The 27,415-nt window shown below is 43.4% G+C and overlaps 1 protein-coding gene across 2 annotated transcripts in view; it reads right to left on the bottom strand.

The window, feature by feature from the left end:
- Window positions 1–27,415, bottom strand: part of LMF1 (lipase maturation factor 1) — a 359,674-nt gene that overhangs the window by 75,333 nt on the left and 256,926 nt on the right. For both annotated transcript variants that reach the window (XM_075010688.1, XM_075010687.1), the window contains one exon: window positions 26,251–26,418. In XM_075010688.1, coding sequence (XP_074866789.1) covers window positions 26,251–26,418 — 168 coding nt within the window. The remainder of the gene's footprint in view (window positions 1–26,250; window positions 26,419–27,415) is intronic.

Below are 27,415 nucleotides of genomic sequence, written 5' to 3'. Positions count from 1 at the left end.
AAAGTCATATTCCTTGTGGAATTTCCTAGCTATGTCTGTTTATATTTTTCTCTGCATCACAGTGATATTTTAGGATTGTGTCTTTGCTTGCTCTCTCTCTCTCTCTTTTTAACTTTTACGTGTTTCCCCGCATTTTATAAATGAAGTTTCTTTTTTAGTAGCCATGATGTGTTCTCACTATGCTGGTTTCACCACAGGCTGGGTTTTTGGTTTCTTTCTCCTTCCAGGCTTGGATTAGGGGAAAAAAATCTCAAAATAAATAAAATTATGAAATGTAAGGGCCAAATTCTCTGTTGATTCCTCTTCTTCCCCTCCCTGACAACCCTATAATCTTCACCCAGGTTTTACAGTGTGTAAGGGTTCACAGAAAATGCTCCTGATTCTGCACTCATCCAGGTGCTTAATTTAAAGCACTGTGAGAGTAGATTCGAACGGGACAATTTATAGTGGATAACAGGAAGCACCTATGTAAGTCTCCTCAGGACTGGGGCCTAAGTCTTTGAAAGGTAAAGCTTGCATCAGAGTTTGTTTCTAGTATGAGAAGTTTTCAACCTGGGATTCACAGACTATGTCTAAAATGTCAAAAGGAGTCCACACCTCCATTTGAAAATTTGTAGGGGTCTGCTGAAAACCACTGTAAGAGAGTATTGATCATTACATATAGGACAATCACTACATGATTCTGATGCTAAAGTGATAATACTCAGATGTAACATTGCTCGGTGGGTTGCCTGCAAAAATGACTATCTGTGAAATGCTGAATTTAAGTACTTCAAGTTGGAAATCAGTCTGATCATTTACTCTGATGTGTTTTGAAATGACTGTTGAAGGTGAAACTCCCGTCCATGAATGAATGCCACACTAAGTACTTGATGGTAAAGTGAGGTCACAGAACAATAACAGAAAGGAACACCGTGACACATCTTCCAAGAGGGATGTTAGACATGGGGATATTGTGAGCAGAAATGGGATGAGCAAACAATACCCTGCTCAGGAGCAGGAATAGGTTGGGTATAAGGTCAAATAAAGGGTCTGAGTATCTGATGCAGAACTAAAAACCAAATTCTGAGTCACCCTTCCTTCCAAATTGTGAAGTTTCACATCCGAGGCCCTAGTATCAGCTCCTAGTTAGAATGCAATACAGCCACTATGAATTGAACAGTTACAGTACCTACACATCAGCGAGCCTATCATAAGCCTAGCCTAGGATGTTAAAAATGAAGCTTTACAGCATAAGTTGGGTAAGTCTTTCAGCTGAAAAGCCCTGTTAAACAGGAACCACCAGGGCTTTACATTTGATAGATCACCAAAATGCCTGCACGGCCACCGGATGATTTTCGGCATCTCACTTTCAGCTCCTTTTCAAGTCTGAAACCTTTCTTGTTTGAGGTTAAAAGTAGCAAGGGCCTCTCTTCACTGACCCGATGAATTATGAATAGAGTCTGCTTAGCAGCTGTCTCTTTCCTTCCTGTCTGAGAACAAGACCCATCAACAGGGTAAGTAAGTTGCAGGACTCTTGATTTTAGTTACCACTGGGAAGCTCGTTAAATTCTGATCAAATTGACCTAATGCTCAGTGTACTTTAAAGTCATGCTGACACAAAGGGGAAAGAAATAAAAGCTCCTATGCAACTGGAACCCATGAAGTTTCTTCCCCTCCCGCCCCCAAGTATCCAACATTATATTTTAATGTTAGCGGATGTTGCCGCCCTTTAGCTGAGAAGGAAGCTATGTTTTTAAAAAAACAGGACATGTTGTATTTTAGACCTCTCTCTTGAGCACAGTAAATCACATCGTGTTATATAGTTGTGTTTACCAATGGCAAAAGAGAACTAAAGTTATTCCATGGTGCATTTTATTTATAGCAGATAAAATACTAATTATATATAAGGCCAACCACATTGAAAGCAACAGTGAATTAAGAGGAGGTATCGGGAGGGGAAAAAAGATAGAAGTTAACAAAGGAAGATGAAGCTTTAATACAGCAGACCCTTTGGGAGCCAAGGAGATGTTGAGTCCAGATGTTTTGAGGTCGCTGTAACATGACTCCAAGAAGGAAGAGGATGTGATTCTTAAAATTCCCTGTTGTGTTTTAATTTACTGCAGTTTTGCAGAGGACACATGTGGTGATCACAGGTGGAGTTTTAGACTGACCCTAAACATGGACTCAGGGCACAGAACAAGAGTCATTTACATGACTGCCAAGTTGGATGATTCCCAGGAAGTTGGTGGGTCCATTCCTGTTAGGTGGGTTCTACAGCAAAATCCTCCATTAAGGGTAGCATAGGCACTGCAGGGTACCTTCTTGCTTACTGCAACAGTTACTGGGAATTGCCTACTGTGCGGCTTGAGATATGGGTTATGAGGCTGATGTGTCTTTAGGGCTGAAGAGGAAGACAGTATGGAAGACATCATCCAAATCTGTAGTTTCTATTTCTTGCTCCATCTTCTCCAAACAGCCAAAGTAAACTAAGCATTATCCTTCATTTGGACTCACAGGCCCAGCATTCCTTACTTGTCCATTGTTAGCATCACCTCTTCTCACTAAGTCAGGAAAACTAATCTAGTTTTGATGAATGCTGCTGACCTCCTCTGGCCCTGATTTTTTTACATGATTTTCGCTTCCTTTCTCAGGATCTGGCTCTCAGTAATAATCTACGTTTGACATAGGGAATTGGCAGATTTGCTCCTGCTGTTACAAACGGCTGTCGACACAGGGATCTGGGTTGGCCCTGAAAGGTTGGTTATGGAATGAACAACCTCCTGGTGCAATAAAAGGACATCAACATCCTCTGTCATCTGTACACAGACACTGTAACAAACCAATAAAGCAATATAATTTTTAAACTGTTTATGTTGTGACAAAGTCCCTTGTCAGCCCCTGTGGGTCCCTGCGCTTCCTGGCGGTTTTCTGTTGTGCCCCAGAGACTCACGGAGACCCCTTATCTGCCCAGGCCTTTCCAAAGGCAGGAGTCTCCGCTTAGTGAGCCATCCTCATCATAGGCAAGTCCAGAGTGGGGAGGATAAAGCCAGTCCCCTTGCAGGCCCACACCTGCTCCAGTGGAGTAATCCCTCTGGCGAAGGGTGGGGGGAGTCCAGACCCACCCTCTACTCTGGACTCCGGCCCAGGGTCCCTACGAGGACAAGAGGCAACCGGTAGGGCCTCTACCCCTGCCCCAAAGTAGCAACGTCAGCCTGGGCCACTTCACCCACCGCTTCCCCGTGGTACCTTCTCGCTCGCTCGCTCGCTCACTCTGCTTTCACTCTGCTCCTCCGGTGCGCCTTCCAAAACCTTCCTTCCTGAAACCAATTGGGGGAACCTTTTATAGGGAGTGTTGGGCCTCAGCTGACCAATGAGGGCTGATTCCTAATAAGGCCCCAGTTGGCTGTCCTAATTGGCCTAGTCAGGGAACAAGAATGCATTAGCCCACCACCCTGCATATCTTCCTTCTAGACAGTTCCTGACACTTCCAGGTAGGGGTCTGCCACGATGTTTTGTTTGATCATCTTTTCATTTCCCATCTTTCCCCAACCTTCTTGTTCTTTCCACTACTGACAGGATGAGTTGCCCGGTACTTTTGGAGTGAGGATTCTCATTTGACTGGAAATGAGGAAATAATTCTTTCCCTTTTCTCTCAACACACTGGCCCTGATATTCTTTACGTTATGGTCCTTTGGGTACTGGTCCCATACAGTCACTTTCACATCACTTTCTCACAGCTGAATTTGTTCATGAGAGATTCAGAAAAAAAGACCTCAATTTGCTTAATTCTAGCCTCTTCCAAAAAGAGGCACACTTGAAAGAGATTAAAGAAAATATCATTTAACACAAAATACAGTTCATAGATTCATAAAATACTGGAACAAGAAGAGGTCATCAAGTCCAGTTGCCTCCTGCCATCACCAGTAGGACCAGGCACCATCTAGAACATCCCGGATAGATATTTATCTAACCTGCTCTTAACCTGTGGAACTCTCAACACAGGATAGTATAATTAAAAGTCAGCTAAGTTACAACCAAACAGCCTGTACAGATCCACTAGTTAGTATAAATATGGCAAAGGTCATCTTTTTTGTATAACTCAAATTAAAATGAGTCCAGGCTGGAGACAAGGAGAAATGTTTCCTAGTAATAGGGTGAGTTGTGTGGATTTTTTTTTAGACTAGACTTCTGGCTGCCTGTGTTGTAATCCTACAAGAGGGATTATTTTGAGTTTACAGCCCTAAATACTATCTAGCACTATCAGATGATAACGGCTGTGTTTTCTGGAGTAGCCAGCGCTCAAGACAGAAACTGGCTGAGGAGAAACCATTGGTCTATGTCAATATGCTGGCTCTTCTCCTTCTATGTAAGAGCAATCAAATTGGAACACTGATGCTATAAAGCAGTGGAGATGTGTTCACTTTGCAAGGCCAACACATTACCTTTTAGCTTCTCTGGTTTAATTTTCTGATACTTATGGTTCGTTCAACCATCTGGAGAAGAGTGTGGAAGATTGAAGCACCCACTTAATCAGTGCAAAGATCAGGATTTTAATTTTTTTTTAAATAGGATTCTGTTCCCTCAGTGATATATGGCCCACTCAGTTACGTGAAACCATTAACCTCTTCTCTAGTCAGCAAAAGGGTTGACCTACCGCTCCCAAATGGGGCAGCTCAGCATCTCAGGCCGCTGCAGTTCAGCATAGTGCAAAGTATCAGTGACATCAAATCCAGGAATAATGGTCCACAAACAAGAGAGAGAAACATTTGTTTAAACAGAAAGAGTTCTCTAAACTTTCTGACCCTGTCTTTCACCATGTGTCCACTTGTACAGCAAGTGGGGTGCTATATGTCTATATCTTTGCAAGAGTGAACTCAACCTCCCAACCTGGACTCTAGGTGAGACTTATCATAACTTGGCACTAAAAATTTCCAAGCTGCTTTTAAGGATTTACTCTTTATATTCTGAAAATTCCTCCTCAAACTTCCCCAATGCCTTGTGGCACAACCTTCCAGTCACGAAGGGTCCTGTGGCACCTTATAGACTAACAGAAAAGTTTTGAGCATGACCTTTCGTGAGCACAGACTCACCAGCATCTGATGAAGTGAGTCTTTGCTCACGAAAGCTCATGCTCAAAACTTTTCTGTTAGTCTATAAGGTGCCACAGGACCCTTCATTACCGTTACAGATCCAGACTAACACGGCTCCCCCTCTGCTACTTGAACCTTCCAGTCATGATTTATGCAATTGGGGTACAATTCGTTTCACCCAGTACTGGTACACACGCTCCTCCTCCCGGCTGCATGGATGCAGAGGGGTAGGGCTGAGCTATCGCCTTGTGTGCTGATGAAAATTGGCTTGTGCGCCTATCCTGGCACCCATGCCGGGGGTTGCTGACCCCTACTTTAACCTCTACCTCAGTTTCTGAATCTATAAAATGGACAGTTGCAGAAGGCTCTGTACAAGAAAATCACTACATAATACATTAAATATTGTGATAGTAATAACGTGCGTATTATGATATTATTATTATTAGGCCCCATTAACAAGTAGGAGGTCCTAATGAATTACATTTTTGCCCCAGATATATCCATGTGACTCCTACATAAACTAATCTGTATTTGTGGGCCGGCACGAAAATCACGCAGTTCCACTAGCACAGGAAACAAACAATAGGTCCCTTTTCGCAAATCACCAAAGTCTCTGAATCTCCCCTTCCAGCACTAAGAAGGCCAGTTTTTAACAGGAGGATGAAAGTAACGGATGATACAGGTTCACTGCAATTACAAACAGTTGCATCACCAACGAGATAATGCATGCAGAAGTGCCAGGGGAATCAGCTAATACAGCTGTGTAAACTCAGCGTGGGCCGAAGCAGCTAATGCAGTATGGTCATCCCAATGCTTCCAGATCAAAATAAGATGTCTTGGGAGGCAGCCTTGTGGTTGAGAAACATTAAAACAAACAACCTGGCCCTGGAAGAATAATGGAATTATTTTCATTAAAGAAAGACTTAAAATTATCCTTTATCACTGTTCTTTGAGCAGCCTGGAGAGCAACTCTTGGAGTCTGTTTACATGCAGAAGTTACACCAGTTTAAGTTAAATCAGGTTAGTTAAACTAATGTCCAGACTCTCAAAGGTCATTTTAAAACTTATTACGTTAGTTTTGCTTGTGCCTGCAAATTTGCAGTTGCTTTTTATAGATGCAAACTACACTGACACAGGGGAAGTGGTGGACATGACATACCTTGACTTTAGCAAAGCTTTAGACATGGTCTCCCACTGCTTGCTTGCTAGCAGGCTACAGAAATTTGGCTTGGATGAATGGACTATAGGGTGGATAGAAAGCTGGCCAGATTGCCAGGCTCAACATGTAGAGATCAGTGACTCGATGTCTGATTGGCAGTTGGTATCAAGAGGAGTGCTCTGGGGCCATGTCTGTGGCTGGTTTTGCTCAACATCTTCATTAATCATCTGGATGATGGGATGGATTGCACCCTAAGCAAGTCTGTGAATAACACTAAGCTGGGGGAGAGAGAGACAGGCTGGTGAGTAGGGAGACAGGCTAGAGTGACCTAGACCAACTGGACACTTGGGTCAAACGAAAGTTCAACAAGAAGTGCAGCGTCCTGCATTTAGGACAGAAGAATCCCTGGCAGTGCTACAGGTTGAAGAGGGACTGGTTAAGTAGCAGTTTTGCAGAAAACGACCAGCGGATTACAATAGGTGAGAAGCTGGATATGAGTCAACAGTATGCCCTTGTTGCCAAGAAGGCTAATCCATACTGAACTGCATCGATCAGAGCACTGTGAGCAGATGAAGTGAAGTGTTTATTCCCCTCTCTTCAGCACTGGTGAAACCACAACTGGAGTACTGTGTACAGTTTTGGGCCCTCCACTACAGAAAGGATGCGAACAAACTGGACAGAGTCCAGAAGAGAAAAGCCTGCAGAAGAGAAGAGTGAGGGTGGATTTGACAACAGCCTTCAACTACCTGAAAGGGGTGGGGGGATGTTCCAAAGAGGGTGGAGCCCAGACCTACTGACAGTGGGAGCAGCTGCCCATGGCATGGCAATTTAGAAGAACCTGGAGCTCCTGGCAGCAACTGCTATCTCAGAAGTGGCAGCAGCCAGAGACCTGAGCCTTAAAATTACTACTGGCACCCTCAAAAGGGGTGAATCCTGCAATGCCAGTGGTGCTAAAAGGCTGGTTGGAGTAGGCTAGCTCCCAGCCCCACCCCTTCCACCTAAGGTCCTGCCCCTTCCAGGGACCAGAACCTGCTTCCCCCAGGGCCTGGCAAACACATGTCAGCCCTGATGGAACCAGGCTATTCGCAGTGGTTGCAGATGACAGATCAAGAAGCAATGGCCACACATTGCACTGGGGGAGGTCTACGGTAGATATTAGGGAAAATCTACTTTAATAGGAAGGTGATGAAGCACTGGAATGGGTTGCCTTGGGCAGTGGTTTTCAACCAGCAGCACACGGGTGTGCCAAGAGAGCTGTCCAAGTGTGCGGTGACATTTTATTCATTTCCCCTCACTGGGGCTCTCTGCAGAGCCATTGCAGGGGGATGGAGGGGAATTGATGACCCCACAGGACCCTGTTTACACTGGGAGGCTGCTGAAATGCTGCTTCCCAGCCCAAACAAGCTGGTAGGGAGCCTGCCCCCAACTTCCTATTGTGGTAAGGAGGGAGAGAGGGAGGAAGCCAGTTGGAACTGGGATGCTGCTCAAATGCTGCATCCCATCTCTAACAGACCAGCAAGAAGGGCAGCCTGCGTTCAGTGGTTGCCCGTTTTCTCAGCATCCCCATCATGACATTGAGCAAATTTTGAAAATGTGTCCGTGTTCGCTGTCTAAGACGGCATATTCAAAACATTAATGCATTTGATCCGGGTTTAGCTTATTTCATGCACTACTATGTTGCAAACCTCTCTTGTAAGACTGTAACCATAGCAAATGTAAGTCAATGTGATGCTTATGAGCAATCGACTCGGCTGCAAAACGTGGGCATGCCATGGAACCGTTTGTTTCATTTAAGTGTGCCGAGTTACTGAAAAGGCTGGGAACCACGGGCCTAGGGAAACGGTGGAATTGCTATCCTTAGAGGTTTTTAAGGCCACGCTTGACAAAGCCTTGGCTGGAATGGTTTTGTGGGAGTTGGACTGGATGACGTCCTGAGGTCTCTTCCAACCCCAGTCTTCTATGATACAAAGTTAGGCACCAGTTTAAGTAAGATCAGTCATATATATATACACATGTATACACACATACATATAGGTGTGTGTGTATATATTATATAAAAATCACATCTTGATTTTTGAGTACATCTTTGTGCTAGACTAGGCTTTAGGAAGGAACTGGCTGAATGCTTAGAGGCAGATCCACAGTAGCTGTCAATTAATTTGGTTTCATGGTCTGCTACATGGATACCCTGATTTACATCAGTGGGGAATTGCCCCTGATTTGTTATTCAAGGCTCAACTATTTGCAGCAGGGCTGAGACACACAGTGGACTGGGGGCAAAGCGGGAGGGGGCCTGTCTCTGCCAAGAGCAGAAGGGGTGGGGCTTATGGCTGTCAGTCCTGGGGCCCTCCCCAGGCTTTCTGGGAGCCGCACACTGAGTGTCGACACAGCGCAATTGCATCATTTAAAAAGTGGCCTGGAGCTCTGGCCACCACTGCTGCTATGGACTCTGGGACAACTGTCCTCTTTGCCCCTTCACCCCCACCCGTCCCGTCGGTGGGCCTCATTATTCAGTATTCTGCACTACAAAGCACAGCAATATTTTAATCTATTTGCAGGTGACACTGATAAACATACAGAAGTAATGAAAACGAAATAATGCTTTATGTTTTCAACATATATGAGGTCTTTCACTTAAGATCTCAGATGACAGTTTATGACCCCAGCTACTGAGGCAGATAAGCAGAGGTACCTCCATTGTCACAGTGAAGCACTCCGTTGCAGACAGGCGCAATGCAAGATAGCTCTTCTCCCATTTAGACACCAAAGCCCATGGCCAGATATTCACAGAGTTCTCAGCACGCTGGCTTTGCCTACCCACGCCCAGGAACTGATCAAACAGACAGGCATTATGGCTGTAATGCAAAGGTACTGTGAGCTTCACCACAGCTCTTGGCATTGACTCACTGAGGAAAAGGGTAAACAGTAGCAACTGTGGAACTCCCAGCTTCAGGCAGGAAAGTTTTCAGGAGTCACTGAATACCCAGTGAAATCCTTTTTTGAAAAAAAACAAAACAAAACAAAAACAAAAGACCAATCCTCAAACTTGTCCACTGCTACTTTCCATTTGCACAGACACATTGGCTACGTCTACACTAGCACACTACGTCGAAGTAGCCTATTTCAAAGTAAGGACATCGAAATAGGCTACTTTGATGTGTATCGTCTCCATGTCCTCCAGGGCTGGTGCCATCAATGTTCAGCATCGAAGTAGCGACAGGGAACATTGAAAGGAGCTGCCCCAGAAGGAAATGTGGAGCGTCCACACACACAAGCGCTCCCTGTCAAAATAAGGGGCGAGCAAAGCCCCAAGCTGCTCCCTTAAAGGGCCCCTTCCAGACACACTTGCCCTGCACAGCACAAGATCCACAGAGCCGACAACCGGTTGCAGACCCTGTGCATACAGCATGGACCCCCAGCTGCAGCAGCAGCAGCCAGAAGCCTTGGGCTAAGGTCTGCTGCATGCGGTGACCACAGAGCCCCGCAGGGGCTGGACAGAGTGTCTCTCAACCCCTCAGCTGATGGCCGCCATGGAGGACCCCGCTATTTCGAAGTAGCAGGACACAGATCGTCTACACATGCCCTACTTCACTGTTGAACGTTGAAGTAGGGCGCTATTCCCATCTTCGGATGGGAATAGCGATTTCGACGTCTCACCACCTAACTTTGATTTCAACATCGAAATAGCACATGGTGTGTTTAGACATGACACGTGGTATTTCGATGTTGTGCCAGCTACTTCAAAGTAGCCGGCTAGCGTAGACGCACCCATTTTGTTTTCATACATCTAAACCAGATACTGTAAAAAATTCACTTAAAAAACCTCCATGTATTTTAAACTTAAAAAAAAAAACATGTTTGTAATCTGCCATCTGTTACCAGTTATTGGTCTGTGTTTTAACACCCACCTCCACACACTTATTTAAAAGGGAACCACCAAGAGAATTTGGACCCCAAAATTTAGGATTTCTTTAAAAAAAAAGAAGAGCATGGCCACTATTTGCTACATACTGTTATAAAAATCGGTAAATTCCAGAAAAGAGCATAATGAAATCGAGTGGGTAGAAGCTGAAGTTAGACAAATTTAGACTTGAAATAAGATACACAATTGTAACAGTAAGGGTAATTAACCCCTGGAACAAGAGACATGGTGGTGAGTTCTCCATCACTGTAAATCTACAGCTCACACAGAAGTTACGGGCTTTATGCAAAAATTATTCAGTAAGATTTTTTTGGTCTGTGCTATGCAGGTCAAACTAGATGATTGTATATGGTTCCTTCTAGGGATGCTGACTGGTAACCATCAGAATGAGGCTTACCGATTCCGGTTAACCAGTAGAGGCTGGACGAGCTCCCTGCCCAGCGCAGGGAGAGGCTTGTACCAGCCCCGCAGGTATGCTGCATGTGTGGGGTGCTCCAGGCCAACTGGAGCAGCCCCTGTCTGCAGCAGCCGGGTGGAGAGGCTGCTTCCGGGTACAGCAGCTACCCTGCCATGAACAGGGGCTGCTCTGGCTAGGCTGAAGCATCCCTACGTGTGATGCGCCCAGGGTGTCAAGAACTGGGGCTGCTCAGGCCTGGTTGGAACATCTCTGTCCAAGGCATACCCCCCTCCCCACTTTTAATTGGCTAACCAATTAACTGGGATTTTACATCCCTAGTTCCTTCTATCCTTAAAACATATCAGTCATTGCAAATGAATAATTACCAGGGTGAATATCTCACTGGCGTACATTTGGAATAAATCCATTGACTTCAGCAGCGTAACTTGGATTTACAGCAGTGAGAGAGCAGAATCTGGCTCTGATTGTACGGTTTGTTTTTAATGTTTCCCTGAAGCATTTTGAACCGAAACACAACAGCTCTCTGCTAGCATGTCATGCCCAACAAATGAAGCTGAACAGAAACTAGTTCAGCTCTACTAACGCTCACATTTTTTTTTTTTCAGATCTTAGTATAGTTTGTGTTTCTCTTCAAGACCCAGCTCCTGGAATCTTGTGACTACATGTAAACCTCAGCTTTCGTTTAAAAAAAGAAAGAAAGTTCCTGCCGTTGTTACAGAGAAAAAACTTGAAAAACAAAGCCAATCCCACCATCTTCCAAACATCCCAAAACAAATGCTGTCCCCCTCCTGCAACTTAGAAACCTAAACACTACCCTGCACGTACAATTCCCGCCCCACCCCCAGGGAATAAACAAACCACACAAGATTGATAAGCCTGTCATTTAACACATGACTGGAAGGTGCTCTGATATTATGGAGATAAAGGTGTCAGAATCAATGTAGCAAGGGACAGAACACAAAGTGTGATCTGGGCGAACCCTAAGGACCTGAAAAGCAGAAAACAAATATAAAGGGCTCAGAATGTATTTATTTATACCTCATGATTTTGGGGGACTGCTTTGTTATTTCTGCACACATGTGGTTGGCAACCTGTGCTAATGAGAACCAGGCAGTCTGTTTCCATTGGCTAAACTCAAGGAAATGCAAAGAAGTCAACAGCCACTGTCAATGATAAAAATTAACTTATGCCTTAATGCTGCAGTCATATTTTCTTGGGTAGCCTCCTGCACACATGCAGCGCACATGGGCATCTCGCCAGGAGTTCATGCCAATGGATCGTGATGCAGGATCAGTGCCTTAGATTTTAATTTTTTCTCTCCAGTATAAAAATATAAAGAGTTAGCGGCAACATGGATTAGGACAAGTAAGTTTTAGATGACCAATTTAAGACACTGTAAAGGGGCTTGATTTTAAGACAGTGCTGAACACGCAACCCTTTTGAAAAGGAGCCCTCATTAGGGTGTTTCCAGCTGAGCAACCAAAAACAGAAGCATCCAAAACCACCAGCCACTTTTGAAAACCTTGGCCGTGAATTTTGTGTCGACAGTGTCCTGAATAACCAGATTCTTTTTATTTTAAATAAAATATTCCAAAACCCAAGGCTGTGGTTTTTCTCCAGTGTTTTTCTCCAAGTTCAAGTGGCATGATTGATGGTCCATCCCACCAGCTCATAATCTGCATTTCAGAATGCTGCCAGGCTACCCCACCTTTTGGAATCACTGACAGTCCCCCTTCCAATTAATCAAGCTCTCAAACTGATTAACTGCATGATTCACGTCTCTTGTTAGGCGCATTTTGAAACAAACAAGGCTGTATTCCAAGGCAACTGGCTTACTGGTTAAAATAAATACCTTCCAAAACTCTATTTTCAAGTAGCTGAACCTTTTCCACCTTTACAACTAATTCAAACTTCCTTCAAATTATTTTTCTAAGTAATATAACAATTTGTTTTTCATTAGAGCTTGTCAAAGCCGGGCTTCGGTTTATTTTGAGAGAAACCAGCACTCACGAGAAACTGTTTAGTACAATTTGAATGACGCCCAAAGGGGTTATTGCAGCCACAATCAAAATAGAGTTTATAGCGCTGGGTAGGGGTGACACTTTATTTAACGATTTAAAAAAAAAAAGAACTCTGAATCAGAAGGTAATTAAATACATTGCTATGGCTAATAGCAAGTGCTTCTAAGTCGTTCCGACTACTGCAAAATGAAACAACTTGTTGCTAACTAACGCCAAGCACCAGTGTAGGGGTAGTGCTATTTAACCAAGTCAGGGTGGCATGCGCTGATATTCTTGTGTCTGATATGGAAACTTCTCCCTGTAATAGTTATCAGACTGTACGTGAAACTGTGTATATAGTTACTCTATAGTGTTACTCCAAACTATGTGAGATCAGAATTCAACCGTAGAGCACTGGATCCAGAATTACTGTCCCAACTTTCTTTTATGGCCTCACATCCAGCAGTCTGACACTGGTATAGCCCCAGTTACTCATGATTTGCACTAGCATGAGTGAGAGAAAATCCAGCTCAACATACTGAACTTAGGACAAGTGAAAACCAATGTTGGATTCAGGTACCTTCTATAGGAGGAGAACTGGTGGAGGCTGTTTAATTATTCTTTTCCTTTTCTTTTGGCTGCTGCTGCTGCTACCTCTCCAGGCTCCTAAGTTAGCAACACAATGCACTGCAGCTCTGACATTGCAACAGCATGATTTAATATGTGTGTATGTGCGTAGACAGCCAGTTTGTCCTTGTATTCTCGTATGCCAATGAAGAGATAATTGATGCATCAGATGAGGGGCTCAGTGAGATGGGCATTTGTCCATTTTCAACTTTGCACTAAAAATGGTCAAAACACATATTTTACTTTCTGCAAACAATTCAGAAGAAAGTGAAATTGAAAAGTCACAAAAAATCTCTTTTCATCCACATTTCCTTGGTTCAAGCCAAACAAAACGTTATTTTTATATTTTTGCAAAAATCTGAAAAGAATTGATAAAAACAGACGTTCTTGTGAGATTTTCATCCAATCAAAAATCCACTTTTTAGTGAATATAAACTGTTACAAAAAATTGGTGAGCTCAAACTTAGACACTCCAAGAGCAGATAACACCTTGGGCGGATGGATGACTTGCCTGCAGAGCTGAGCCACTAACTTGAGATATGCAACGTCTAAGCCTCATATTGGAGGGTGGGGCCTCCATGCCCACAAACTCTTTCCTGAATTTTACTGCTCCACAGTGGAAACGTTCTTTGGTAAAGACGCACCCTAATCTCCAGAGTCCACTTTGATTCCTTGCATTCCCGCCTCCCTTCTGAAAGCCCTACAATGAGTCACAAGCCTTACTGTTTTTTGTTTTTGTTTTTCTTTTGTGTAGAGCAGCTTGCACAAAAAGTTGGGGATGTGGAGGGTTCCTTGAGAACTCTCCAAGGAACGTTTTTTCTATGTACTCTGAACTAGAACAAATACTGACTGATGAGGATTTAATCATTGACCTTCAAAAGCCTTGGAAGCCTGCTTTGTTTGCATGGTAGCTTCTCATTTATGAACATGGACTCTACCCTAATGAGGCCCATCCAACTCCACATCAATCAATGAGCAAAGTTCCATGAGAAGCAGGGTTGACATATGGCCCTTAAAAAGACTATCTGCCATTTGATGGATTTATCACTCTCTGTTCTTTAAGGTGTTTTAATTTTGTCTCTTTAATGTGTGTGCCGCAGTCTGATCCGAAACCAGTGTAACTACCAGTAACTCCTCTGAACTCAACGTAACTGGACATGAGATTTGGAGCTAGGGCTGAGAGGTTGTGATTTTCAAAAGACCTCAGGGAGTTAGCTGCCTGAATTCCTATCTCCCTTAGGACACACCTATACTTACAGGAAGATTGATGCTCCAGAAGACGATCTTCTGGAGTTTGATCTTGTGCATCTAGCAGAGACGCTAAATTGAACATTCAGGGTGTCCCCGTCAATCTCAGTACACCTCGCAGTTATGAGGAGTAAGGGAAGTTGACGGGAAAGTTTTTCTCACTGACCTCCCACTCTGGGGAAAGCCGACCTAAGGAACGTCGACTCCAGCTACACTATCCTCATAGCTAGAACTGTGTATCTTAGGTTGATTTTCTCCTCTAGAGTAGACCTGCCCTTAGGTTGCTTTGTAAATCCCAGCCTCTCTCCGTACACCTGCGTTAATGAGAACTGTGACATGGAAGTTAATTACCTGCCTGGATTTTCCGACATGTCTCTTTGCCCAACTTTTCCTTTATTATTATTTCATTCTCTTGGGAGACTTCCCATTGGCAATGCTACACACTCCCCACCCCCCGCTGTAACCATCCTGCCCCTTCCCACTCTGGCAGCTGAAGCTGGCTGGCACAGCTCTCTAATCCAACACTACCTGCCAGCGAATGGGCAAGGTGGCTTTTCCTTTCCTTCTTGGCTTTCCTCTCACTTCCCCTCATGAACTCATTTGCCAAGTGGTGTAATTTTACAGCCTGGCTCAGGGAGCCAAGAAATACGTTTGCTGGTGTAAGCTGTGCTTTGGCCATCGTCAGAAACATGCAACCTCAGGGCTTTGGGAGCCAGCTGCACCGAACAGCAAGACACCCACAAAGTAGCTAGTATGTACTTTTTCCCCCTCTCAGATTTCCATGGACGCCTGTTCTGGGCCTCCACGCGCTGCCGTGGGTGGTTGGGAGCAGGGCATTCGAACACACAGAGAGGAGAGAGAAACTCAAGAATGGTGAGGAACAATGCTATACTTCCAGAAAAACACGGAAAGCGGAATGACATCCTTGATAGGGGAACTGAACAGAATCAGAAGGAATGGATTCTGCCTCTGCCACGGCCCTCTTGGGCGACCATGGTGAAGTCATTTCCCTGTTCCGTATTTCTCCTCCCCACCCTCCACCTTTGTTGATCTTGTTTAATTAGGTTGTGATGTCTTTGGAGCAAGTACTTGCTCAGCATGTGCTTGTACTCAGTGACGTGCACCTGGAACCTGATCTCAGCTGTGGCTCCAGATGCTGCTGAAATACTGCTGCAGGGAAAAAGAACAAGAAGTTCCAAGTTCTATGCACCGAGTCTCAGGCCCCGCCTCTGTTTTAGAGCTAAATTATTGCTACCATCCAACACAACAGGCAAGAATCACTTCTTAAAGCCAATACTGAAAAAGTTAGCTAATCATCGTTAGCAGGAGGCTGCAGATTTGACTTGGAACTGTGCGAACACCTGTCTGATTCACCTCTCACAGTGGTTTCTAGGTACCAAACATGAGTTTGCCAAAACCTCAGAGCTACAGAATTTCCCCATGTTGAATCTATTTTGAATATATCAAACAAGTATAAAGATTTGTAAAATGCTTTTCAAAAAACACCCTATCTTCAGTTAAAATTTATCACCGAAGCAGAACCTATTGTGAACCTTGGTAAATTGTTACAATAATTAATTATTCTCACCTTTAAAAAATTGCACCTTATTTCCAGTCTGAATTGTCCAGCTGAAGCTTGGATCATGTTAGACATTTTTCGGCTAAACTGAAGAGCACAGTATTAAATGTTTGTTCCCCTGTAGTTATTTATAGACTGTTAAGTAACCCCATAAACTCTCTTTGTTAAGTTTTCCAACTCATTGTACACCCACCTGATAGTTGGTTTGTCTAGGCCAGTGACTCTCAACCTTTCCAGACTATGGTGCCCCTTTCAGCTGTGTAATTTGTCTTGGGTACCCCAAAGTTTTACCTCATTGAAAGCTATTCACTTACAAAATCAGATATAAAAATACAAAATGTCACAGCAAGCTGATTCTGACAAATTTACAACTTTCTCTTTTTCTAATCATATAATTATAAAATAAATCAACTGAAATATAAATATTGCACTTACATTTCAGTGTCTAGTGAATAGGGCATTATAAACAAGTCATAGTCTGACTGAAATTTAAGTTTGGACTGACTTCTCTAGTGCTTTTTAAGTAAGCTGTCTGAGGCCAGACTGTGGCCCGCATGTTGGAAAGAGACAATTAAAATAGCTTAAGTAACAGAAAGGGATAACAACAAGAAGTCTTGTGGCACCTTATAGACTAACAGATATGTTGGAGCATAAGCTTTCATGGGCAAAGCCCTGCTTCATCAGATGCATAATTGAGAGGAGGGGTGGTTTCAGGGAGGTATTTAAAGAGTGGGGTCCCAGTAAAAGGGAGGGTCAGAGCTGACAAGGTCTATTCAGCAAGGTGGAAATGGCCCATTACCAATAGTAGGTATCAAGAGAGGGAAAAACAAGCCAGATCAGACAGGGAGATATGAGCCATTGTCAGAGTCAAATGGGGAGATATTAACTATTCTCATTAGACTCTGATAATGGCTCATAGACCCTTTTCTGATCTGACTTGTTTTTGCATCTTTTGATACCTACTATTGATAATGGGCTATTTCCCCCTTGCTGAATAGACCTTGTCAGCTCTGGTCCTCCCTTTTCCTGGGACCCCACTCTTTAAATACCTCCCTGAACCCCCTCCCCCCATCATGCATCTGATGAAGCAGTGCTTTGCCCATGAAAGCTTATGCTCCAAAATATCTGTTAGTCTATAAGGTGCCACAAGACTTCTTGTTGTTCTCGAAGCTACAGACTAACATGGCTACCTCTCCGATACTTGTCACCAAGAAAGGGATAAAGCCACTGAATCGCTGAAGATTTCCCTAGGGTATTTATGAGACAGGCACATGAAACAACATCATAAGCCTTACTAAAATGAAGGCATATCACAGCTACTGCTTCCCCCCTACTCACTAAGCTTGTTACCCAGTCAAAATAAGCTACAGTAAACTCTTTCATATCCATCATTCTATTATGCAGAACTCTCAAATAACTGACATTTTAACTGTAAGTAAATTTTAGTTACCTTTTCCATGAGTACTGTATAATGAAAGTAAATACAAATAAATACAGCCAATAGTCTAAGGTTACAGTGTATAATACTACTGATGCTGGTACATAAAGTACTCTTCATACATTTTTGTTTGTTTCTTAATATGTAATCTTGTTTTTCTTTAATGTTATATATTGCTAGGTAAACCTTGCTATTATTCAGAATATCTGATTATCTGGCAACCTCCCAGTCCCGGAGCTGCCAGATATGAAAGAGTTAACTGTATTAGGTGTGACGTGATTTGTTTTTGATTAATCCATGTTGACTGCTATGTATCACCTTATTAACTTCTAGAAGATTACAAATCAATTTATTATTTGCTCCATTAGCTTTCTGAATATTGGCTGGTCCATAATACATAGGTGAATTATCTATTCTTCTTGAGCTTCTCCCTTTAAGGCATTTTTTCCTCATTGCTTAATTCTTCCCTTGGTTCTTCTCTGAACACTCTCCACTGGATCGAATCCTTCCTGAATGGTGTGCACCAGAACGGGGCACAGTCTTACACCAACAGGTGCACCAGCACCAAACACAAAGATAAAATAACTGGTCCATGCCCCCTTGAGTGGCTCCTGTTTGTGTGTCCAGCGATTGCATCAGTTATTAAGGGAACAGCGTCACACTGGGGACTTGTGTTCGGCTGATTATTCATCAGCTCTCCCCAAAAATCTTTTTCAGAGCCACTGTTTCCCACGATACTATCTTCCCTCTTTCAAATATGGCCTGGATTCTTTATTCTTAGAGGTATATCTTTACTTTCATATTGTTTGCTGTTGCCAAGTTTACCAGCTGATTTAGATCACTCTGTTTCTCCAACATGTCCTCTCAGTTATTTAACACCTCCCAAATTTTGGGTCGTCTACATACTTTCTGCGGTATAAACAGAGGAGGCAAAGGCTAGGGGAGGGAAGAGAGGCACGGCAAGTGAAAGCCACTTGCCAAAGGTACCACAATAGGTCATCTGCAAAGACGGAAATTGCACTGAGGTCTCCCAATGGCCAGTCCAGTGCCCTATCCACAGCACCACACTCCCTCCAGCGGATGTTTTTTTGTCCCAGGTGAAGTTCCCCAGCGAATAAGGTACGGATTCCAAATGACAGTCTCAGAATGATCACGTGGCTCCAGAAAGGGCAAAGTGTTTGCAAAAAACTTTGCATCTTTTGCTAGTCCCTGAAGAGTTCTAAAGATGCCACACTCATTTGTCAACACAGATTAAACTTCTTCTGAGTACGCTGTAGCTCAATTTGGACAACAGCACTGGGGGGGGGGGTGTTTTTTTTTTGTTTTTTTTGTTTTTTACAGGGCAACAGTACAGGAGTGAGACGAGAAAGGACTGACTTATAAGCCTCTGCTTTATTTTTATTCCTGGCAGAGATGATCAGAAGCAGTGTGGCTCCACACGTCAAGTCTGCCACCTGCTTACAATAAATCCGTAATGATGTTGAAAAGTTAACCATATTATTGCATTTAATTTCTATTCTGGATTTGACTTGCTCTGTACCATAAATGCAAGAACCAAGGTTTTTCAAACAATGGTGTGTATTTGCCTTGGAAATTATTGGCTCCCCTTCTTTTGCGATTTTATCCTGAATGCAAAGCAACCCACTTTCTAGGGCAGCTCACAGGGCATTACCACCTGATAATAGCTGCATGCCAGTTGAACTGGTCAAAATAAGGCGCCCTGCACATGAGCTGGGTTAATGAACCACTCTTGGGCCTTAGAAACCTGGAAGTTCTGATGTGAAATCCTGACAGAAGCTGAAAAGAAAAGCAGACCTCCTAATTACTTCTTAATATCCCTTTCTGCTCAGCACAGAATCAGGGCCCAGTCTGATAGGAACATAAGAATGGCTACCCTGGGTCAGACCAAAGGTCCATCTAGCCCAGTATCTTATGTTCTGACAGAGGCCAATGCCAGATGCCCCAGAGGGAGTGAATAGAACAGATAATCATCAAAGTGATCCCTTTCATGTTACCCATTTCCAGCCTCTATGAAACACAGGCTAGAGACACCATTCCTATCTGTCCTGGCTAATAGCCATAGATGGGCTGAACCTCTATGAATTTAACTAGCTCTTTTTTTTGATGCTGAAGACACAGATTGAAAAGCAGTGCTGCACGCATATGGGTAACTGGACTGCAGAGGCAGAGGGTGCTGCAGTACAGAACTGGAGAAAAGTGAGCAGCTTGGATGGTATCTGCTCATCTTGTGCCCAGGGCCCATTGATACCAAATTCCCACCCGATTCTCTGACACACAAAAAATCAGTTCCGTGAGAACCTGGCTGTGTTGTTATTTCCATGGAGCACGGGAACAAGGCCAGAGGTGAAGACTCTTGAGATGCTGCCCTGGCTCCTGCTGCAGAGCGGATGCCTGTCGCTATGGTGCTGTCAAGCAACTGTTGTCACAACCTCTGCAGGCAAAGTCACACCGCTATATATGAGCACATTCACCCTTCCTGCTCCATCCTCGCCTCTCAGCTGTCAGTACTGACCTATGGAAAGCCTGATATGGGCTCTCCCAGAGTCTCAATCCCATGGCCCCACAGCTTCAGTTGCACAACCATCCCTTTAAGAGTTAAAGAATCTTGGAGTTTTGGGTTTTCAATGGCAATCAATCAAGGGAGCAGAATGGCCACTTTCAATCTTTCCCAGCACCAGGGAATCATCAACACTTATGGACACACAAGAGACAAAGCCAGCTGTAGCGGGACATGCATGCCAAGCTGTGGAAGAGCCTCTTCCAGCAGCTGCACCTGGCTCCTTGGCAGACAGCACGAGCAGCTGTGCTAGCGGCTTGAGAGCTGCTTCAGAGCCTGCCATGGGGATAAAACTGCTGATGGGGGCTGTCTGGGTTGCTCTGAAATCTTGGGTGACATTTTCTCTCGACTCACCTTCGGTCCTGGGGATACAGGCTCTGGGCACTACTATGTGACCAAGAATATCGCTACGTGCAGATGCTTGCAAGAACTACACCCACAGCTGCAAGTCGCAAAGCCTTTACCCTGGCAATCTGACATTTAATAATGACGAGTAATGATTTTTCTAATGGGACCCAGCCAGCGTTGATCTCACTCATCACTTGCCTTTTAAACTAAGGTCTGTTTACACTAAGAAGTTTCTGACAAATAAAGCTGTCAGACTTACTGGGGAGTTCAATTCAGGCAAGTGAGAGATTTTGTCTCTGCTCATCCTGTAACCCTGGGTGCTTTAAAACACTTTGCTGCCACACCTCCTTGTCTGGCTCTTCCCAGCCAGTATACACCAGGTATCTGCGCGTTGAGCAGCTCTAACTCCAGCAGCCTGCTTGTTACACCTCAGTCACTCAGTGGTCTCCACCTGCTTTGGTTACTCCAAGCCAAATGATCTCAGCACACACTCAAGTTCCAAGACCAAGTTCCAAGTTTCCCCTAAACTATCTGCCCTGAAATGTCCAGGCCCCTCTTAGAACATTCAGAAGAGGAACAATGTGCACTATTCCACTAAAAAGAAAAAAAATTGTTGTTTTAACCAGAGATACTCTTCGTGTCAAGGTAAACGCAGTACTGGGCTGATTAAGAATAAAACAAGTTTAACGAAAAAGAAAAGAGGTTTAAGGGAGGTCAGGTATAATGGATAAAGACCAAAATGGTTACAAACAAATACGACTGAAAACCACTTTCTAGTGACTGAGACCTAGCAAAACTACTGTACAGTCTTGGCACAAAGTATGATAAATCTCCAGCAAAACCCATAGCACTTGGTTCCTTTGTTGTCTTAGGTGAGCGATCACTGGGGGTTCTTTGCCTGTCTCTCTCATGATCCACTGAACTTTTGAAATGTACCCTTCTCAAAGACCTGTGTCCTTGTTGCGGGAAAAGTGGCATCTGATGGTCCATCCTGGTTTCTTCTCCTCTGGGGCTTTCTACAATGCAAACTGATCTGTCCTGTAGCCTCTGATGTGCCAATGAACGACTAGCTATGATTGCCAATTATTTGACATTGTACCAGCATCAACGTTTTGGCCTTTCCTGTGTCTGGAAAAAGCCTGTTTACCCAGGCACTAGACTCATCTGGTTCAAACACATTTTAATCCCGTGCTTCCTTTACATTTGCAGTCCTTTGATCATTTACCATGTATGCACGAATAGTAATGATCAGTGTGTTATCAGCTTTCTAATGAGAACTCCAACTACCGCCCCTACAGAGAGATTATGGCACAAGTGAACTGGGGAGACACTGAACTAGTCAAGCCCACTGAAACTCACTGCCTGATACCAGTGTGCCCCGGCCCTCTAGCACTGGGATACTCTTAGGCTCACAGGAATCACATCCCTACCTAAGGATCAAGCCAGAGAGTCAAATCCCAGTCAGTGTTTGTTAAAGGGATGTTTGTCAAGATGGACAGGCTCAAAATCTTTTCCCTTTACTCCAGAGAACACGTTCAAGACAGTAATAACAAACCCAACAGGAAAAATAAAAGACAGGTGTAACTCACACACCTCCCAGGTTTGGTGTACTGTCCTGTCTAGTGGTACTGAGACCACTTACAGAGAGAATAATGAGTTGGCGCTACAATGTTATCCACTAGGCAGCTGGCTTTTGGCTCATGTGGCAGAGGCTCACATACTAAGCTCCAGGGGGGTTCCATGTTCAATTCCACCCATCAGCTTTAAACAAACACAGCAGCAGCAGCAGTTACAAGGCTGATGTGTTCTTAGAGTTCTCTCTTTCGGGTTGGTTGACTGGCTCAGACTAATGGGGGTTTCTGGAACTGGCAGCTGGATCAAGTTCTCTGAGTCTGGGGGGCAGGTGGGTGTCTAGCCCATATAATTCCCATCATTTCAGCTTCTCTGCCTTGCTCACATGAACAGCATCATGATGAGGAAGGACTAGCGTGGTATCTATGTACGTATCTGCATTTCCAAAAAACAACCAGGGCCCAGACACAGACTTTGCTGACTGGTTCCCCAGACCAGCCTTTGGGTGCTAAGACTACCGATGGTCTACCTTACATATTGCAAATGATAAATGCACTATACAGCACAACCGGACTATAATTCTGTCATCAAGTTATAGCCTGAGAGTGCTGTCCTCAGTTCTGTTGGCCTCACAAGCACCTTACAAGTTGCCTCGGGACTGGCAACAGTCAAAGTGTCTTCATTAGAGGGTGACACAGTCAGAAGAATAATTCAGAAGAATAAGTCAGGGTGACAAAAGAATAATTCAAACTTCTTTTTTGGTGGGAGGGTGAAGTGAGGGTGGAGTCGGGGGGTGTCTCCCAACAAAGCAGTATTCTCCATGTCAGTTGGAATCTGGAAAAATACACTCACTCAGCCCAGCCACCACGACTCCAATAACAATTATAAAATGTCCAATAAAACTTGCATGTAATGTCAATTCAAATCTTGAAAAACAGAATTAAGTGGTGTATCAACATTAAACTTTATGGCTTCCTTTGCAGAGCAGAAGTATTGTCAATAAAAGTCATTCTGAATGAAGAAAAGGGCAGTAAATATTAAATAAACAGCTTTTTGTTGAAACGCTATAAAGGCTCCAGGACTGCTTATTACAGTGAGACCCTTTTTTTCCCCTCGCAGACGCCTTTGTGATAGAAATAGGTAAGTAATTGCGAACTATCAATAAAGTGCCAATTAAAGGGCGGTCAGAGGGATGTATTTACGTTATGTCATTACGAGCCTTTATTATATGTACCTTTCTTTTTGAGATCCCAGAGGCCTCCCCTTTTAAATTCTGCAGCATACAAGGGGTCATATTGCCCAGTAGGGGGTCCTCTGAGAAGTTGTTGGCCCGTTTGCTGGCTCTGTCAAGAAGACTGAATTTCGAATGGTTATCTCCAGGTTGGAGTCTGGTTGTAGAGTGGGCAGCACTCATTTACTTTGCTATGACACTCAGCATTAGTTTTACATATAAAAGGACCCCAAATATATACAGTAAACAAGAGATGGTAAATGGATAATGCAAAAGTATTTGTGCTGTTTTCTGGTTTGTGGGGGAGGATGGATTTGAATGAGAAACTGGCGTTTTCTCAAAGCAGTGTAACACACTGAAATCTTGGCAGCAAATCTTTGAACCCAGAACAAATTTAAATGGTTTAGGGCTTTGTTATCAATGTGAAACGCCGCTCAGGTTTGAATATGGGCCGGTAACTGAAACGATCCTTGAGGACTTGTGGTTTTGCAGCAAATCCAAGCACAAAACTCACCACACCACATATGGCTCCAGAGCCCAGCTGGGGGTGAGGGCCAGCCTGCTGTTATAACCAAACAAATGCATGCATCCCAACTGAGCAAAACGATCACACGCCCCTGCAGCATGAAGCTGCAACTCCTGCTCCTCTCAACTGCCCAGCAGTGGCGTTTTAATAAGCCAATCTAGCGCTAATGACTAAATATCAATACTTGGGAGATCTGATGCATGAGGGAGCTCTAGCACGCCCATTGCTTAAGGAGAGCCAATTTTCTATCAGTTCTCTATTAAATCTTTAGTGTTTATCACAATAGGAAAAGGGACCACACATATCCAAAAATGTCTTATTTTCAAGCCACAAAATCTATATATCTACTACAATAGTTTCCAGGACTAGGTCATTAAACTGTAATTTTGGAAGAGCTGAGCAGCAAGGGACCTGTGCACCAAAGCATGTGGTGCTGATTTCTCAAGAGACTGGATAGCGCTCAGGTTCTGAAGTAACAGGCACCCTAGAAATGCCGTAGCTATGTGGACTGATTCTGAATTTATTCTTTCAACAACACAGAAGAATACACAGCAGAGGCCACAGAATGCTTTACTTAACTACCGAAAGCTGGCTGATGCTACCACACAAAGGCTATTTCTACACTAGAGAACTTGACAAAAATCAGGGTTTTGTCAACAAAACTTGTGGAGCTTCTACACAAAAAATGTGGTTTGTCAACAGACTGTTGGCAAAACTCGGCACTTCCGCTGACAGAGTTTTGCCTCTCTGCGACAAGGAATAACACCTTTGTTGACAGTTTCTGCTGACAAAAAAGCCTTGCCGTTGCTCCGGGAAGCCCTCTGTGGACAGTTCATGTTACAGTTCATGGGCAGCCCTGTTTCTTGAGCTTCTGGTTGCTGTTCTATCAAGAGAGTGGCCGGGCAGCCTGGCCACTCTCTATCAACAGAGTGGATTGCTCTTTCAATTCGCTTTTGTATGTGGACGTGCTTTGTCGACACAAGTTTTGCCAGAAGATCTCTTCCAAGAGTAACTTGGGTTGACAGATTGCTGTAGTGTAGATGTAGCCAAAGGTTAAAAAAAAAGAAGACATTCCAAAGAGTTGCCTAGAGGCTATACACTTGAACAGTACATGTGACAGGATAACGCTCTTAAGTAATAATCAACATCCGGATAAAAAGATATGAAAGACAGCTAACAATCTTCCAGAGCATCATCATTTTTATAGCAATCACACTTCACCAGGAACATTGACTAGCTCTGCACAACACTACTGGCGGCTATATAGTGCAGAATGAAATGTATATGGGCACTAAGTTCTTACAGATCAAAGACTCCTATATGGATAGGATTTATTTTTTAAACTAGGGTCTCGGATTGTTTCAAGTACAAAGACAATCAAATGGTAAATGAATCAATTTTTAACCCAACACACCATGTCTCAGTCTTGGCTCTCATTTGCAGTTGAATTTAGCACAGAAGAGAGACTTCATAAAGCATCAAATGGCATCAGAAATCTACCACAAGGTGGGTAAAGAGAGCAAATGGGCCACATGTGCCACGGTAGCTGTAACAGGGTGTGCTTGGGAAGGCAGGGTATTTCATCATGAAAACAAAATCCCCTTGCTTTCATGTCAGGCTTTTAAAATTCAATCAGCAGTTTTGAGATTTACCCAGTCAGTTTACAAGCTGTCCTCCAGTTTATCTCTCACATGTATTTATTTACAAAAGCACTAATCTCTGTAGTTTGAGCTTCCCAATGCAAAAAAAGACATTGAACATTTAAACTCCAACCGTTCTGACTCTCAGGTGCAACCTTCAGTTTTTGTTAATTACAAAGCAATTTATTTTGAGGGAAAAGATTTGTATGTGAATTAGTAAAGGAACAGTCTACAATTTTCAGTTTTTGATATTTTTCATGGATTGCTTTATTACATGAACATTTTTATTTTAACAAATGAACATTTTTAGTTTTGAAATAAAGTGATAAAACTTGGCATCACAAGAAAAGGAAACAAACATTTCCAACAATGACAAACAGGCTGAATGTTAACATAAACATGTGTCTATAATCTTGTCGAAACAGAACATTTTGAAAAAAAGAATAAATAAATGTTTTCAAAAAATACTTCTTTTTGATACATAGTGAAATTTCATCCAACATTATCAACTTCATCAGTTTGAGCTACGGCCTGGGCACAGTTTAATTTTAATCTCTACATTAATCTTGGCCTCTTGGCCCATAAGACTATTAATTGGTACAAGTGTGATCTAGGTTAATGTGTATGTAATGCATTGAGACCAGACACTCATTGCCAGCAGCTCAGCAAAGAGCTGTCCGTCAGTGATTTAGAACAACCATCAATATGCATTACATATAAACTATTGACGTAACTTGAACCACCATTTGTATTAATATATTTCCCTAGACCTCGTACAGTCATGCTGCAATGCATCTAAAAAGAGGGAGAGGCTTACAGTATCTTTCAAATACCTCCAAGCAACTACTCACTAAGCTGTGACAGTAATAAGGCAAAAGAAGGAACATCTCACCTGGAAAAGAATCTGTAGAACACCATGAATGATACACATGCGACGTCCCATGAAGATAAAAAATGGCACCACCAGCTCAATGAAGTGATTGCTTAACGTCTCAAACTGGTGAAACCACCAGGGTGACCAGTGCATGTAATAGGCTAGTGGGTTGGGCACAGGCTGGGTCTGAAAGAGTAAAGAAAAGGTGACATTTCAAAATAAGTTCCTTCTGTATCCACTATCATTACTAAGAGTTGTTTAAACATTTTCTTGAAACCGTGGATAGGAAAATGACCTTCCTCCACTGCCCAAAAGGAAAATTTATGAAGACCGTTTCCTTTTCATTCTAAATTTTGTGTTTTCTTGCTGTAAAAAATCAAAAACCGGGGAGGAAAAAACCCCAAAAAACAGTTTTTCAAAACCAGGATCATTGACAGTTTTTACATTTCATTTTTTTATTCCAATAAAAAAAATTAGCAATTTTCATGAGAAATCGTCCCACAGTATTAGTTGACCAGTTCTAAATCCATAGAAATCCCACAAATACTTAATGCTTCATCCTTAAAAAGCCTCTTCATCAATAGACACCAAAACAAGTTTAAGTATCGTAAAAAGGTGATACAGCTAAAGAACCAAAGGGAAAGAGAAGAGCAATGAGTTCCTTAAGGTCGTAAATAGCGTTCCCTCTAATTTTTTCCATCTGTGTGTGGAAGAAAACATATAAAACTGCTGGAGCACTTCCACACATGCAGCCTGAGGTCAATACTGCACATTCAGTGGCAGGACAGAGTTATGAAACTGGAAGTCCTGGACAGAGCAGGAACCACGAGCATCGAAGCCATGATTCCGAAAGCCCAGCTTCGCTGGACCTGACACGTCATACGAATGGAGGAGTCAAGAATCCCTAAGCAACTCCTCTACGGTGAACTCTCTCAGGGCAAAAGGAATCAAGGTAGGCCTCGCAAGTGGTATAAAGACTGCGTGACGGCCAGCATTGCTCATGTTGGTTTAAAACCTGATCAGCTAGAGCAGTATGCAAAAGACCAAACAGGCTGGCGTGCTCTCGTACGACACGTGTATGACAACTTTGAAGAGCAGCGACACGTACGCCTCATTGATGCTTGCGAGAGGAAGAAAGCAACAGCAGCCGCCACACCAACACAGCCAGGACAATCCCTTGCCC

Source organism: Carettochelys insculpta, chromosome 16, assembly GCF_033958435.1.
Source record: "Carettochelys insculpta isolate YL-2023 chromosome 16, ASM3395843v1, whole genome shotgun sequence".
NCBI classification, from domain to species: Eukaryota; Metazoa; Chordata; order Testudines; family Carettochelyidae; genus Carettochelys; species Carettochelys insculpta.
Note: the sequence above shows the minus strand (reverse complement) of the source record. Positions and strands in the feature narration are given on the sequence as shown.